Source organism: Gymnogyps californianus, chromosome 5, assembly GCF_018139145.2.
Source record: "Gymnogyps californianus isolate 813 chromosome 5, ASM1813914v2, whole genome shotgun sequence".
NCBI classification, from domain to species: Eukaryota; Metazoa; Chordata; class Aves; order Accipitriformes; family Cathartidae; genus Gymnogyps; species Gymnogyps californianus.
The window spans coordinates 52,920,742-52,939,228 of NC_059475.1; the positions used below are offsets into that span (position 1 = coordinate 52,920,742).

Below are 18,487 nucleotides of genomic sequence, written 5' to 3' on the forward strand. Positions count from 1 at the left end.
GGTCTGAAAAAGAGGGTGAGATTGATATTGCTAGCTTGCTTCATTCTAATAGTATCCACAAGCCAAAGAATAGAGCCCCAAATGCATTGTATTTTGTCCAGACATATCTCAAAGTCTAAATAAAATGCAGTAGTGTGTAACTCCCAGAAACAAAGGGTACCACAAATTTTCTTTTCTTTAAAAAAAAAAAATTTATAACACTTGAAGGGTTTCTGCTAAGTGGTACGAAACAAAAGACCAGGTTAATGGTGTAAATGAAAACAAGAGGAGGAAATAAAAGACTCTATGTATCCCTTTAAATTCAGATAAAGCCTGAAGCTTTTAAATCATGAAGTGTTATGCTCTTTACAAATAAAGAGCCTAACTTCAACTTTCCATAATTCATAATCCATAACTTATAAAACGGGGAGGAAAAAGAAAACAGTAACTTACCTAACATTCTGCAGACCTGTTTGTAGGTGATATTTTGTCTAACATTAAAAAGCTCAGATACATCAGCTTACATCAATAAAAAACAGGTCTCCTACATATCTAGTACCTCAGATTTTAACAGTAACTGTAGTTTCATACATACAGTGAGTAATATATTAATGAGATAAAATGACAAATGGGCTGTCAAGTCTGAGAACATTGTCCTGATGCAATTTATAGAACTATTAAGAATTATCTGAAGTTCATCTATATTTTAAAATCTTATGTTTATCTAGCTATCTTATCTGATGATTTTTTCATTGTCCCAGGACTGTGCCTATTAGTTGAAGCAAACACACTTTCAGTTAGTATTCTGGACACCCCACTGATAGGTCAAGTGTCTTGCTGACAGGTAGAATGTTATTTCAGAATTTTACCTTCAAGTAGTTTTATAAAGAGGATTTAAGAGCAGTTATTGGCTCCAAATAAAAGTCAACAAGATCAATTTTCAATCTTCATAGCTTCATTTTGTATTGAATTATCTGAAAAGCTAGTAAGTAGATACATACAGTGTACATATTCCGACATGCATGTTTGAAAGACACCATAATCCCATGTTCATAAATGAACTACTATAGGGTAACAAGAGGCCACAGATCAGCATCTTGAATATACATAGTAGTTCAGAGGAGCTCTGTCCCTTTTTAGACTACTAGCACTATTTTTCTAAGAGGTCAGAATGAGAGAACAGTCAGAAGGACAGCTACCAGACATCCATTAAGGCACGTTAATTTACTGTCCAATTGCAACTGTGCATTGAAGTCCTAAGAAAACAAATATTAGACATCTTTTAGTTGAGTTACCAAAATGTTGGTAACATCAATGAAAGATGAGCCACGCAATTCTTCAATTGAGGACATCATCCCAGCTTACCCTTTCTATCTCCTGAAGGTACAGAAGAGCAATATCCCCAGCCTTCTCGTAGCACGTAACAATTTCTTGTTCGCGGTCCACATGGAGGTTGCTAGCCGAAGAAGAAATTGGCAACTTCTCAAGACAGAGACCTGGGGGAAAAAAAAATAATTTAAAAAAAAAAAAAAAAAATCAAATGAAGCATTAAAAACTCATGTCATATAACACTATACCTAAAAAATAGTCCAGGCTAAGCCCCTTTGGTCAGGAGAAGAAACAAAGGGAAAAAAAAAAAAAATCACCAAAAACTTATGAAGGTATGGTCTTCTGATACAGACACTAATAAATATGTAAATAACACTGACTCCTCCTTAATAATTATAAAACCAGAAGCATCAATTTTTTTAAAAGAAATTTTGATTTAAAAGACATTGACTGTCCACCACAAAAGTGCCTAGTGTCTTTCTATGCCAGTTTTAAATTGCTAAATACATCTTCACTTTTCCAGAGTGATCACAGAAACCAAGGCAGGGTGAAGAAAGGCATTCAAGGTAATACTAAACTTAGTAACTGTACAAGGCAGAAGCACCTATAAAAACATACATTTTCAAAAAAATAAGGGGTTAGGAAGTGTAATTTTTTTATTTAAACTTAGTAAGAGGTAGCTCACTCTTATCAAGGCACAAAAGTCTTTTCCTCTCAGGACTTATCCAACAAACACATTATCTGGTGCTTTGAAGGGAAAAAAAGTCTTTGCTTGTCTAAAATAAAACCCCAACAACTCTTACTAATCAATGCTATCCCCTACACAAGCCACTTCTATTACAGTTATTTTCAAGATAATTAGAGAAAACAGCTGGAAAGGACCTCGAGAATACTAATCCATTTATCTGACTGAGGAATCAACCAACCCCAGACACTTGTCTAACCTGTTCTTAAAAGCCTCCAACAACAGGGATGCCTTGGCCTTCCTATGCAAATTATTATAGAGCTCAACTACTCTCACAATTAGTATTTTATTCCTAATGTCTAGATCTCCTTCCCTAGATTAATTACTCCTGGTTGTCTTCACAGAGAGATTATTCCTTTCTTTACAAAACATTTTTTCAATGTTTATCTAGAGAGAGAGACATGCTTGCAACAAAGAATGTCAATTCTCGCTCATTTCTCTTTTCGTGCTTCCTTGACAGCTAATCATTTTTATCTCCTCTGGACACTCTCCAACTGGTTACCTCTATCTTGACTCACGGTGCCAAAACTGGATACATGGCTCCACTTGAGGCCTCAATAGCACTGAGCAGATAAGATTAAAGACTTCCTGGTTTTGATATAGGATACTTTAAAAAAAAAAATACAAATCAGCAGAACTTTAGTGCCTTCCCTTACATATTAATAAAACATTCTCTTCTGTTTATGATCTGCAAAGATCACCAGATCATATTCTGCAAGCCAACTGCCTCATCAGTTACCCCATCTTATATTTATTTGAATAATTATTTGTATTTGAAGTGTAGCACTTTCCACATGTTCTTAAGAGATTTATTTCAGGTCATTCTTCCAGCTTGTCAGCAGTAAATGCTGATCCTAAAATGCCTTCAACTGCTCCCACATCAATATAATTCACAATTTAAATGACCATATTCTCATTTCGTCATTCAAGGTTTTGAGAATCCATTGCTGGAGAAACTAAAAACAAAAAAACCAACAAAACACATAGTTATATATTGGGTGTATGTCTGTAGAATGCCAGGTAATACAGAACTCCAGTTTGGGGAATAGTTTATCAAAGGATTTCTGTCCATCAATACTGTAAGGTGGGGCCAGTATGTTTCATTGGAATTACAATAGTTTTCTTATTAAAACAACTTGGAAAGACACAGCCATGGAATCTGGAGTTTATTTATTGATAAACTCAAAACTATGCAATATTTGTGACCTCCAGATTCTTTTAAAACATCTATTAAGTTTCAATATGTCCCTGTAGAAGTATCACTCATCTGTATAAAAAACCATCAAGCCATATTTCTGGCTTGAGAGGATGCCTTAATCTATATCAGAGTTTGTTGGCCACCTTTACCCTCCAATCCACCCTTTTACCAGTACAAACAACATATATCCTACAGCTCTATTTGCTAGCTATACATCCAGTTAAGACAAAATCCTGACTCCAGTACTAACTGCTCTGCTAAAGACAAAATAATATTCAATATACTTTTCAAAACCCTACACATTCCTAAAGCACAGCAAACACACATGTAGCCTGTCTCCTAAAAACATGCCAAACCCAAGTACAACAGACACTGGACTTTTCTGACATGTTATGGTTTTCACCTAATGTATCTCTAAAAATTAACTTTATTTGAAAATAGAGTAGCCTACGCTAATCTGCTTTCTTTCAATTTTTCAATCAAATAGCAAATATCCGAGAGGTTTTTTGCTAACTGTAAGTCATAGACCCAAAAGCAGCAAGATTTAACTACAGAAAATGGTCGGTTATCCTGCTACTGCAGTAGGCTTAAACGGACCCTCTGATAAGAAGATCTAAATGTAAGGCTGATGCTGGATAGAAAGTTCGCAGTGTCCTACACAAACACCTTCAAATTCAGATTTAGAGGTGATCATAAAATACAACAAATAAGCTGCAATAAAAATGTCAAATGACTGAAAGCACCAGATAGTTGGTAAGCGGATCACTCCTCCCCACCCCTTCTCTCCCATGACATGAACAGCCAGTGCCCCACAGTAATCCTCCACTACATGAAACATATTACTCAACTGGCTATTTGTAGATTTGACTTGGATTTATTATTTCTATTTTTATACTTTATGGCCACAACTATAATCTTTTTAATCTAAAAAACTCATTATAAGATCATTCTCTCATTTTAGCTGAGAATTTTCTTTAAGATATGAAAGCACCTCAGTGCTCTGCCAGAAACTTTAAGTAATGCAGAAGGGAAGTACAAAATTCTAAGTGTCCTTTGATGAAGTACACAATACTATTTCTCAGAGTAACTTTATTATACAACTAGTATTCACTGTATTTTTCCTGGTATGTTTATTACAACCCGGGAGAGTACGTACATTTTAAGCGTGCAATGCTTTGGAGCAGGAAGTTTTGGAGAACTATCCTGAAGGGTAGGGGAGGCAGGGTAGTTTTGGAGAACTATTTGGAGAACTATTCTGGAATGACCACTATAACAGGATGGTTTGGACACTTTATTTGTTTTGATGACACAAGGAATAATTACAATTCAATACTGTATTAAAAATGAAAACATATCAACTAGAAGAAAAACCCTGAATAAATTATGATTTCTGTAACAGGTTAAAATTAGAGTCCCTCCGGACTACTCGCTTAATTTTTTTCTTAAATGTAGATGAAATTTAAGAAATAATGTATTAAAGTACGTAAAATTATTATTTAATTTTAAATAGATATAAATAGCAACATAGCAATAACAACCACATAATATACTGCCCACTTCTTCGTAAGAATACTGAGAGATGACAAAAAGTTAATTAAAATAGGGATTATTATATTAGGCCCTTGAAAAAAGAACAAACAAGTGGTAACATACAGAATTGAGAAACACATGAATTTCAAAGAAATATGTATCACTCTAAATTATCTGCTGAAGACTTTTGCATATATTCAGACAAGTCAGTTCTCCCCTTTGTGCTTGTTCCCACACCTGCCAGGCAGGAATCTCTGTTATTCTCCCTCAAAAGGGCAGGAATTTCTTTAACTGTTTATAAACTGCTTTGAGATATTCGGAAGAGAGGTACACGTTACTGCTACAAAATATTATTGCATTTGTTGTAAAGGTCATAGCTCTTGGTTTATTTAACTTTTATTGGTTATTTTGTTTTATTCTGCATTCAAGAATATCACATCAATTGGTATCACAAGTTGACTTTGATATTCATGGCTTTTAAGTTTCAGCTCTTCCGGTCAAAATCACCTACAAGTAAAAGCTTCCAACAAACTGGGTCAGTTTTATTTTGGGAAGACACTTATCTCATACATATCTAGTCCTGATATCAAGCAAGATGACTCCTGAGGGAAAAGAAAGCGAGAAGCAGTGAAATGAATACGAGTCCGTACTAGTTAAGCTTACATGTTTTGCAAAGTAGCTCTAAAATTGCTTGTCAGAAGAGCAGAACAGCAACAAACTGTATTTGGACAAGAAAAGAGTATGCCTGATATTTAAATAACATGATAACTTGCAAAGGTTTTCTTTAAGTCTTCAAAAACTTTATAAATTACCTGTATTTTGTAAAAGATTCAGAAAGCAAACAGTAGATAGTTTTATCACTTATTCCAAGTGACATTCTTGTGTCTATGGTCTCAAATTAGTGGCCAAGGTTATGCCAAGTAAACTATTTCATTTTTTACAAATACAAGAGCAGACCAGCCCTACCACCACATATGCACACACTGACCACTACCCAAAAAAGAGGACTCCTCAGTAAGAACAAGTAACAAACTAACAATTTTTAAGAAGTCCCCGTGCAATAGATTTACTTATTCTTAGAAAGCCAACCATTTTTATGTTAAGGACAATGACAGTAATTACTTTTCATTTACAAACCACTTTAAAAAAAAAAAAAAGTTCTGTAGGAAAACTGATTAACTAACACTCCCATTTTGTTACACAGAGGAAAACAAAAATTACTCAAAAGGGAATCCACAGCACAGTTCAGATCTTTGCCAAGTAGTCCTACTACCCAGACCACTACTGAGACCATAAAAAAACCCCAAAAACACAAAGCTGAGAAAAGCCTATCACATTTACTGCACTGTATATCTGAGGATTTTCCATGATGCCAGCCAGTACCTTGTCTGTATAAATTTTAGAGACCACAAATAATAATGGACCCCATGGTTTATCTACTGTTTTCAGTAGACAAGTCAAAGGACAGAGGAAAAACAGCGAAAGACTACTTCATACTTAACTAAATAAACATGCTTTTGCAAGAGAGAGTTGCATCAATAGATAAAGATTTCTGGGTTTGCTTCCTGTTTTACTTAAATGGACACATAAAATCCAAGTGTGTTTGAGTATACAGCACTTGCTCTTCCCTATATGATATGCAAAGCAACACCGGTAAGCGTTCCAAATACTGTAAACACAAAAAGCCCTTTCATCTCCTTCTAAAGAAACTTCATATTTAGCTTATATATTTAGAACAAACAATTATATACACTATGGCAAACATTTATTAGTAATTTTAAAAAAGGAACTGAAACAATCAGAGTTACTGCTATCAAGGAACTCCCACAGTTTATTTCTGAGCTTAGAACAAACACTGCTAATCTCACTGAAGGGAAGGACTTATTTCTAAAAGTCCTCAATCAAAGATTGTGACTTGCTTGCAGAGAATTTTTTTTAGAAAGCAAAGCATGAATTTTTTTCCTCTTCAATTCCCTACTGGTATTTGTAAACTAATTATTATAAAGGAAAGGAGGAAAAGTAAGAATAGAGCGTAGGGAAATATATTTATAATAACCTACCTCTTACTTTCACAGTTACTGCAGATACACTGTCTTAGTAGATATTGCCTATTTCTTTAGACAATCTAAGGAAACACAAACAATTAATTTCTCTGATTTTTCAAGTACCTTGTATTGCCCATCCCCCCATGCCAAGACACGGGGAAAGAAGTCTCCAATAACTGTCAGGATGCAGGATCTCCTCTATGGCTAGTTTCATACCCGATTTGCTTTCCAGAAAAGGCATCAGAAAAAAGGTCAATACCCCCTTCTCTGAGCATACTTGAATTTAAGGGAAGCTGCTATGGCTAGCCACTCTTTTAAATACAGACTACTTACAGAGAATTAAATTCCATTCTAGATGACACCCAGAGCAACATAAGCACAACTTTCCAGAGCTGAAGACAGCATTTTCTCACGTGTGCTCACGCTGCAATGTCATTTCATTAGTACGGCTTTTCTAATGCCATAGTTATGCTAGTGCTTCTAAGCATCTTGAAGTTTCTCAAAGTTGGAAAAGAAAAAAAACCCAGGAACATTCATCTCTTTTCTGAAGTGAACACCTACTTATTAATCCAAGCAGTCAATAAAACCATAACAATATTTTGGGATTTGTTGTAATATCATCTGAGATAACGGTTGTGAAATGATTGGTCACACTTTTCCTCTAAATGTAATGACATTCAAATCTTTGTGTTTTCTTAAGAGTACAAAACAGACTTTTACAATATTTTTAAACAGAAGAGATCACATATGCATTTGTTTCTTAAGAACCATGTGCCAGCCAATTCTTGCTTTACAGTACAGCCCTTTGACAGACACGCACCTTCTAGAGGGGTTGAAAAAGTTCAAACTAGAGATAAAAGCTGGGAAAAGGATTAATAATTGTTGTAGATCCTGGAGTGAGTGAATCTCTCGCTGATGAACCCTCCCCAAAGCAGAAGAGCTGCACACCAGTATATGGAGTGGTCATCAAGGAAGCTGTTCACTCAGGAGAAAGGAGATAGTTTAGCTACGGAATTTATACTGTTTTGATGTAAATTGTCAGGATTGCTCCTACAAGCACCTCTGAGGAAAAAACACCAGGCTCCTCTGTGACACTGGTTCTTCCTGTGGCATGAGAAAAAAGGCCAGAATCACCAATTTTTAATTTTGGCCCAATATTTTCTCCCTCTCCTCACTCTGCCAAAGGCAAGATTCTGAAGAAATTCTAAAGATTTGGAAGAAACTAATAACAATAAAAACACACCACCAAAACACTCAAGTCCTAAAGAAGTCTATTTTAATAAGCAGCATACTTTTTTCATTCAGTGTTTGGATTTCAAATACTGGAGCTAAAAGCAGCGCTGAAGAAAGTGGGACAAACTCCTGGGTTCCCCCCCAGCCCTTGCTCCAGCAGGGCAGAAGTCATAAAAATAGGCTGGGGAAAGACAAGCTTTAACAGACAAAGTTTGAAGTATCTATGGCACAGGCTTCCTAACTGTGGTCTGCAAACTGCTTGCTGATGGGCTGCAATGTTTGCACAGCAATACAGGAGGAGGGAACTTAATTGAGTTCTTGACGCATTGCCTAATGAGGCTAGAGATCCCTGGCATAATTACTAAAACAGCTTTCATTTAGCATTCTTCCATGAAGAGCTGCTTGGTGTCTGCTGACACAGGCTAGCAGTGCACAAGATCCCATTACAATCATATACGATTAAAGTTAAGTGCAGCATCTTTTGCTAACTGCAAAGTAGCAATTCACATGCACCTGACACTTCCACTGAACCTAATGAGTGTTTCCATGTTTCTGTAAATAGAACTAATTAATAGCCAATCATTTAACTTGGTAAATGCAACATTAAAGTCGAATATGGGTCAGCAGCAGTAAAGACAGTCTCACCTTACTCAACATACATCATCTAAATATAAACACAGTTATTTGAACAGGCAATATGAGACATAAAATGGCCTGCAGCAATAAGGCTACAATCCTGTAATGACACAGTCTAACTTACAGACAACATCCCTCACATACTTAACAAGAATTTGTTACTGTAATACAACACAGCCATCTTGACAGATACCTGGAATAGTCTACTAATCTATACACTATAGCAAATATAAACACAATTTCTTTACTAAAATCAAGTTTACAAAGTTGCAGACCTTAAGAAATGTCAGACCTGTGAATTGCTATGTTCACCTATAAGCATTTGTAGGAAGATTCACTAATTTGTAATGTCACGTATTATAAATTCATTTTTCAATTATGTTGTTTGACTTATGCAGCAGTATCAGAATCATGTTACCTAAGACTTCAATAAGCTTATTTCCTAGTTAAATATATACTTGTTATTTCAGAGTTACTGACAAGTTGCACCTCCCCAAATTAACACCTCGATATCCCACCGTGCATGCATCTCATCTCTGCTTCCATAAGCAAACAAAAATTGCTTAGAAACATAGGAGATATTGCTATGCACAGTATTTGAATAATGCCTATCTGTGCTTTCCAGTATATTACCTCATTCATATACTGCTGAAAACTTGCAGAAACTTAATTGTCCTCTTCCCAGAGGCCATAACCCTAGGAGAATATTAGCTTCAGCCATTATTAATATGGATTCTAAATATATGCTTCTGTATGGTAACAGTGTATACAGAATTTTTTCTGGTTGGTCTTGTAAGAGAAGGGAATAGGAAAAGTTGGAGCTAGCTACACAAACCTAACGTGAAAAAGGAAAAAAAAAAAAGTCAGACATACACAGTCTTTAATTACTTCTTTATAGATTCATAACTTCTCTTATTTCAATTCTTCATAAGTTAAGATTTTCCTCAGACTCAAAACTAAGCTTTGCCAATTAAACTGATCTAGTGAAGACAGTAAACAAATGGATACTAAAGAGACAAAATTAACCTCTTATAACAATGGAACCTGCTCTACTTATCAGAAGGTATCACTCCTAAGCAGATACTTAAATATCAAGTATGTAATACAGCCAGAAACGTGCAAAACCCCTCTACGTTTTACTTTGAGCCAAGACTTGCCACCACTATCTCAAGACTGTCCTTCCCTGCTCCTCCCCCTGCCCAGCCTCATTTCTTAGCTTTGCTCTTGCTGTATAAGACAGCTCTAATAACCGGTACCGATGGCCAAGCTACATCTGTGGCAGAAGAAAAATAATCTGCTTTTTTCTGTACTGCTTCTTAAAACTTCATATTAAAGGTATGACCCACTCCTGTGACCTGCTATCTTAAGTGCTACTACAAAATAAGGAAAGGCAACAGCTTCAGGGAGCCGGCTCCAGCAACATTCATACACCTGCTTTCAGGCTAACGCTTTGCCACAACAGAGTCACGCAAACCTGCCCATCTCCTCAACAATGTCCTTCTTTTATGCCTATTTTTCTTTCTCTCATCACACCCTCTTGAAATAAGCTGGCACCTCCAGCCATAAACATTTCGCTACAGAAAATTGTTTTATCGGATGCTTCTCCTCCGCTTTTGTGTCAAATGTAATTACAAGCAGATGGGGGAAAAACTAACCAATAGATCCAAATAAGTATTCTCATGTTTTTGCAAATACCAAGTGGCCCGTTGATTTGAAAAGGTCCATCTTTGCATTTCTATGTTTTATATGACATTTAAAAATTTCCCCGGTCAATTTCTTCAAGTAAGTCTTTGAATCTAAGAAAATTCTGTATTTAATATCAAAACTATGATTTTATTAATACTCTATCCCACACAACACCTTCTACATACACATACAGAATCATTACTCAGAAGCACAGCATCAATATCAGCTCTTTTCTTAAAGTAAAGAAAACACCGGATCTAATCCAGAACTGTATTCTATGGGCACACACACACACAAAACTCAGTGTAAGGTCAAAAAAGTATGCCTGTCCAGGAAGTTAACCACATAAAAGAAGATCGTCCTCTACTACACTTCCATTTTTAACTTGTGAATTTGAGGAAACGGTGAAGAAAGGCAGCAAAATATCAGAATTACACTACATTCAGTGTACTGTGTGGTAGTTACCTCCTCACAACTTTCACATGAGGGATATCTAAAACAGTGATGAGTTCTGACCTTTGCTAATCAAGTTTCTGAAGCTTTGCCTCATGCATATTCACATGGCTAGTCTACTCACTGCTGTTTTAATGGACACAGCAGCAGATAACTTTTCATCAGTCCACTCTTGCATCTTCTTCTAGCCAAAATAAAGCATAAGACATCACTACTAGCAGCGGCTTTTGTTGCCAGAAGCCAGAAAAAAACTAAAACCAAACAACTTGTCCTGTTCCTTGAATTTCTTTCCAAAGTATTTTTTTTGCTCGCCATTATAAACAAGTGCCCATGAGCTTTTTGGTCTGATGAAATACAGTAGTTCCTTTATCACCATGCTAACAATTTTAAACATTTTCCCTAGGAGGAGCAACAGACAGGAACCACTTTCCAGCACTGCTCAGGCACTGAGACCCTGTGATTCCCCACACATGACAGGCTGGCAAAGAGCTGCATGTAAAGAAAACGGAAAAGATTTCAAAGGTAATTTGATAGGATATTTCTTAGAATTTTGTTGAAATTTTACAATGTTGCATTTTGACAAATTGAACAGCTTTCTTTGGAAGATTTGAAGCAGCATTTCACTAACTAGACATTTCCAAGAAAAGAATAACAATCATTTAATCTTCCTTGCTGAGTTTGAGAGCCTTTGAATCCTTTGCTTGACTTACTATCATTCCACATTATGCCTCTCACTTATATTCTTCTAAATATGCTGTCCTCAGCTAAAGCTATAAGCAGTACAGAGATTTAAAAGCATTCTTTTAAAGATATCTATGCATTTAATTAATTTAAGTAATAAAATATTTGAGGACCCCTTTTGTGAGCGCGCTGCAGACAGTAAATGGCTTTAGTTCTTTGGTTTAATGACAGAGTTATTCCAAGCTGAAGACTGCAGGGGTGCAAAGACACTAAATTTCATCTTCTGGACTATTGTAATGAAGACTTTTGTAATGAAGACTATTGTAATTTAATGAACATTTTGCAGTGAGATTTACAAACAACCTTGATGGATCATGCATTCAGATACACTCATTCTGGAGAGTCTGAAGAGGCAGTAAGAATTTTCCTCTTTTGATTTTTGTCACCTCTTACTTTGTAACAACATAAATACATACAGAATTATATTTATATATGTGCACATACACATATATATACACATACATAAATATACACACACACCCTCCACAGTCGAGCAAGTGTTTGGGGATCTCACTTCCCTTGCCATGTTCCGATTCCATTTTCTCTCCCCACAATTGTCACTACTGCTGTTGCTCTTCCCCTTCTTTCTAGCCATCAGTAGACAAAACTCTAGCAAAATCTAGCTTGAACCTGACCTTGGACCCATTTTTACACTTCATTGCATCCATACACACATGCTGAATCTTCCTTTGCTGTGAAGAACAGAAAGACATACTCTCTGTGTTCCACAAGCAAGAGTAAGACGGGACATACAGAAAGCAGGTCATTTCTAAGGGCTTGTTGTGAACTGTTAACTGTCTAGGGTTACAGCATAACATGCTCATTTAAGTACCCTGTAACAACGGTAGGAGAAGAAACATGTCAACTCAAGCACCCCACTCAATCTATCACCTCTGAGGTTACAGAATGAAACCTCAGAGTGAAAAGGTAAGCACTGGGAGGTTGTCCCACCTTAAAAAAGGACAAATTTTTTAAGGCAATTAAAAACTACCATTCGTTATCTGCCCTATGCCTTTGTCAGAGGTAAGTACATCACTATCAGAGCACTACACAATAGCATACAAGACTGCAAACCCACTGGAACTGGATTTGCCCCAAACTGGATTGAAATGGGACAATTAAAACAGGTATCTTTAACTGCCTCTGTGCAGGTTGCCGCACTAAACAGTGCAGCTGGGCTGATGCTTGCAAATAGACAGTGCAGACAGTCCCTCATTGCTTAATAACATGGTGCTATGTTCATGACTGCCAAAGAAATAAAATCTAAATACTCAGAAGAGTTTTATCTTTATATACTCAGGTTATCCTTGAACTTGCAAGCAGAAATACAAATCCCAGTGAAGCACAAAATCCCTGTAAGAATAACTTCTATTTAGTTGGGTAATACCTACAAGCCTCAATCACCTCTGAAGAGACTCTGAATTCTGACTGAAAAGTTTTACAGTCCACTCCTACAGTAGAAAGAAGAAATTCCAGGGGGAAGGGGGAAGAGAGTGAGAATTAACTGTACACTATTGGGTAGAAACATATGCTATTTAGCTATCAATTACTCTAAACTTATCTAGACTTCGAATACTAAATTTAAGACTGTTCTGTGACTTCTACCTCATTCTAGAACACACAGAAGATTATATTCTTGCAACCTGCTACCATGGGAAGAAGGGATATTAAATTTTATTAATCTTCCATTAAAACTGGAAACATAGTAGCAAAAAAAGATGATTCTGAACATGAACAGAACAACAACAAAACCCCAATAGTTTGCTCAGTTTGCTCAGGAAAACTGGTAGCCAGTCACCCAGTAGAAGTGACCAAACTAATGAAGTCTGATCAAGATTAGATCAGGCTTGATATGACAGATTTCAATGTTTAAGTATAAAAACTTGAAATCAGAAGCAAAAAAAACCCCACCATGTCTAGGCAGAAGACATGCTGGTTTTCTTCTCTCTCTCTCACACATTTTTTTTAATATGCTGAACCTACAAAACATTCCAGGGTAGAAAAGATACGTATTTTACTATTTTCTAATAAATTATTTTTACATTAAGTAAAATTAATAATACTAATCCTTTCTGCAAAATTGATGCCTTTATGTTTCAACTGTTATATATCCTTATGAGGTCAAATAAAACAGAGCCAGAAGAGTTGAGCTCTGGGAAAAGAATCAATTAAATTACTGGGATTCCTTGGAGATACAAGCAAATTTAGGTACTTAGAGTTGATTAAGTCCAAGATTGCATTTTCATGGAAAGAACATGACAAATTCAACAGACATCCTCATAGATTTAAAAAACAACCCATACCAGACATTGCCAAAAAGCCCACACAGATGCTGTATGAGAGAACTGGGCAGATTTACATCATATATAAGAACTCCTCATGTACTCCCTTCTCACTTCAATCTAAATATTGCTCAGATTTAGGAAGCATTCTTTTGTCTCTGCTACCAGTTAGTTCTCTTATTTCCTTGACATCTCTATAGAGATGATTCATGCTTGTCTAACGTTTACTAGAGGACTGTGTTGGTGGAAAAGAGTCACTCTCTTCCAAGACTAATGTTAGAAACAATCCTTGACCAATTGTCAGTGAATGCTATTGAAGTCTCTCATAAATTGTGTTTGCTGACTTTGACACTCCTCTTGCATGAACAGAAAGTACATACACAACCAAACCCAAGCTTAAACACAGCAGACCAAAGCAAACATTTAGACACAGTAAATTCTAATAAACCTACAGCATACAAACTGCCACTTTCCTCAACACACTGACCCAGCTTACAGTCTATTAATGAGTTTTCTAAACTGAAGTCGCACTGCCACCTTAAGACACAAGGCCAGCATTACAATTTTCACTATACTAGACTAGTAAAAAAAAAAATTTTTAAATTAACTTCACTTTCTGAATTTTTTAAAAAAAGATATTCATGTAAGAAAAATTCAAAAATAAAACTGCACAAGAAATGCACTGCTTTAAGTAATTTTATCATGTTATTACTATTTTTCTCAATTAAGTAGCAATTTATTTAAGCAATTTAGCTTAGGTTGAGCATTTTAACATTCAGTAAAAGGCATCATGGTGAATGAAGGCGCTCCAATTCTGTCGACAGCAACTGCAAAACTGCACTACTTTTGTAACTCTTAACTTTCAGCAACAGTGGTAATACTTTCAGTATCTAGCCACAGTTATTGTGACATTTACGTATGGAAGGACTTTTAAATACACACATCAAAAAATTTGATTGGGTGACAGCACAGTTAGAATATTGAGTTAATTTAATTAATTAAACTGAATAATTTAAAGGAGACAAGCCACCTCTTATTCATCTACAAATGTGGTACTCCACCACTGTGCTGATGATACGCACACCAAAAAATTCTTTAACTTCAGACAATATATGAATTAACTTTTCAAAAACTATTTCTACATTATTATACTGGAAAAAGCAATCTTACCTTTAGTAGAATAGGCTTCAGCAATCATCCGTAGCCTATACGGTGGCACTGCAGCTAGCTGCAAGTCATCAACTCCAACTCTGGCATATGTGTTCAGAGCTTCTTTGTAATCGCCTTCCACATAGTTCAACTTTGCCATAATTAGGTTAGCTTCTTGTAGGAATTCTGGCTAGAAGGAAGAGGAATAAGAAAGAGTTTTTTTCCTGAGAAAACACACCTAATTCTTTCCAATAATTATTTGGTCTGTTTTCTGTATATATTCACTGTGGAAACCCTCAAGATATTTCTTGTAACAGAGCAACAAACCAACAAAATTCTGTCTTCATGTAATATTTGGGAAGATTGCAGTAGGGGGTGAATCCACAAAATCTCACTCCACCAAGCTACTGAAAAGCATCATCAGTCATTTTATACATTCAGATATTTATTTACACATGCACCAGAAATACTTCTCAGTCAGAATCCAGCTTTGCCAGGTGACAAAACTATTTAAAGGCAGCCTATCATTACAACCCTTCCAATGATTTTTTTCTAACACCACAAGCACAGCTGAAAATAACATAGCATCAAAACTTAATTATATATGTTCCACAGCCTATATATTTAATTCATACAATTTCAAAGTATCAGGGCAGAAGAAATGTCTTGAAAGAAGGATTAATGGAAGAATGAAGAAAGAAAAGGAAGAGAAATTAGTACTTCCACAAATCACAGGAAACAAAATGTTACAGATGACTGTAAAACAAGGTCCTTTTCATCTCTCTAAAGATGGACATTGAGTATAGAAAAGATAAGCTGATGTAGTAGCTACAACAATAGTTAAGTAAAAGAACAGCCAGAATGCTTAAGAACATCAAAAGGTTATGACAGAAAATGTCTGAAGTATTAACCTCATTTTCTGTACCCGCAAACATAACTTAAGGAACCTTTCCTGAATACTTAGGAGACCATTACAGAAATTTGGGAAGTATTTTGCATTTTTTTAACACTTCTATTTAATGCACTACAGAGAACGATATAGTTATATACTCCAAGAAAAACTTCCACAAAACAGGTTTTAAGTACTTCACTTAAGCATTCCAGAAGTCAGTGACAATTTTCTTATTCTTCTTATGAAAGAAGATTTGAGAAATTTATCTGAATAAAAATCCACGAAGAAACTAAGAGCCATGAAATAGTATAGTGCTGATGATGTTCTGGGAACAGCAATGATAATAAAACACCACACAAGCACTTTCCACATTTTTCTCCATGATCAGCAGAGTACTCCAGTTGATTTCAGCTTTTCTAATTCTTGCTCAGACTGACTTACATACCTTTAGGTTTCCCCTATCAAGCGCTGCCGTGAGATGTTTCCTGACCTCAGTCAGCTTTGGCCGGGGGCCCCGTGGACTACTACTCTGTTTAAGAGCGTTCTCCTTCAAAAATTGTTCTAGTTTGGACTCCCCAAGAAGAAGCTCTGCCATGTCATCTGTAAATAAAACCAAACACATGAAATATTAGAAATCATTTTATTTTGCTAATGTTTCAGTGGAGGCAGCCATTGCCTGAATTTTAAATACAAACTAACCAAAACAAACACAGCATCAAGTATTCAGATTTAACACAAGTCACATGGTACTTCGTTTTACTTTTCAATTTATCTTTTACCTGCCTGATTCATTGTAGAATCAAGTCTCCTGTGTTCTAAGCTACAATGAATTAGAACATTAACCTGAAGTCAGTATTCTCCCCTTCCTCCTTAAAAAGCAACACTTGATTCAAAAGCCTTATGTAGCTTTCTGAACATGACAAGATACACTTCTGATACTCACTTTACCAAAAAAATGGTGTGTTTCACAAAATGCCTACTGTAGTTTCAAATATGAATATTGATATTGGATTAATTTATGCAACTAGTTTTAAGTTACGTGTCCCTCATGATGTCTTTGATCACCATCCGTATCTCAGTTGTAAGAATGTAGATATCACTCAGACCTTGTTAAGGCTCCAGCCATCCCAAGTCTTCAGTAAGAAAGTCCATTTCTCATCATTCTCCCCATTTCTTAGGAGGCTGACCACCACTTCTCAGACTTGAAGGCAGAACGAAATACCAGGCTGCCCAGCAAAGCTGCAGCTAGCACGTTTGCCAAAATTCAGGAAACCAGTCATCTTCTACCTTGCCCTTATCCAGGACCACTAAACTTATTTTACTGAAATGTGTTGAGTAGTTCCTCTAGTGAGAAGAGAGCTGTGAAAATCATCACCTCACTATCTGGGACTTGAAAAGACCAGATCATGTCTTGCAAACAATGTCTGAATAACTCAAATTTGAACTAACAATAAATAAAATAGATTTTAAAAAGGGGAAAGGCAAAAAGCTAACAATCAGAAAAGCGCTCACTGCCCTATAACCTTTAGCACTGTCCTTAGAGGTTATGGGAAGGGATAGAAAGACCACGACATGCAGAACTCAGCGTTACTGTAGAGGAAAAGCTTTCCCTCAGGAAGCATTATCTCACCTTTTAAGTATAGCAAATTTCAGTCTCTTGTCAGTTGGACTAGTATACCACCCATGTACAACGCCATTATACAGTAAGCTATAAGGACCAGTGCTGTCCTGTAATATGTCCTATCAAGTAGAAAGACGAAAACCTATAATTTTTTTTCCTTAAAACCTCCAGCTAACTGCTGATTCTTAAACCACAATTTCTTCAAGAGAGAGTTTAAGAGACCAGACAAATAGCAAAAGCATCAAGGGAATGCTTATTTTTCCATTTATGTTTTTTATTTGGTGTTCTGGGAAAGATATCCATGGTAATCTGGACATTTATTTGTTCTCAACTACCATTCACTCACTTTTTACTATTTAAACACTACTGCAGAAGGGAAAGATCTCAGAATCCAAATGAAGACAAGCTACACCACAGATGCAGCCTGGTTACCAGCCTGCTTAATTTTCTGATTTTCAGACCATAGTTGTCAAATTCATCAATCTCAAATTTGCAGTAACAGTTTCATTCCTTTGCCCACCAAAGTTTCTTCTGATACTTCAGCTACACTCACCTCATCTCTAGATCAGACACCACCAAATAATCTGAAGTGTCACTTTATACCTGTACTTTCTTCTTTGAAGAGCACCTTTATGCCTCTTCGTGTGCACTTTATTTTGCCTAAACTGTGCTCTTTCTGCTCAATTTATCCTCCCGACAACAAGGCACTCTGGATACAGCTTTGATACACGCTAGCCAAAAATGCTGGTTGCTTGAAAGATAAGGAAGGGGAAAACAAAGTATCATCCTGGTGCACCATTACTTTAGAGACATTTGAAAAAACAATGACACTCAGCATCTTTCAAATACATATTAAAGGCATAAAATTCCCAGTTCAAAAAAAAAAAAAAAAATTACTACCACTCAATAATGCAGCTACAGTATAACAATAAAATCTTATTACCCACTAATTGCCAACCAAAAAAATG

At 36.0% G+C, this 18,487-nt stretch overlaps 1 protein-coding gene across 4 annotated transcripts in view; it reads right to left on the reverse strand.

The window, feature by feature from the left end:
* The window catches only part of TTC7B (tetratricopeptide repeat domain 7B), a 152,596-nt gene that overhangs the window by 114,096 nt on the left and 20,013 nt on the right, over positions 1-18,487 (reverse strand). For all 4 annotated transcript variants that reach the window (XM_050897117.1, XM_050897116.1, XM_050897119.1 and 1 more), the window contains exons 2-4: positions 16,344-16,498; positions 15,028-15,196; positions 1,345-1,475 (exon numbers count right to left, since the gene is read on the reverse strand). In XM_050897117.1, the coding sequence (XP_050753074.1) occupies positions 1,345-1,475; positions 15,028-15,196; positions 16,344-16,498 (455 nt within the window). The remainder of the gene's footprint in view (positions 1-1,344; positions 1,476-15,027; positions 15,197-16,343; positions 16,499-18,487) is intronic.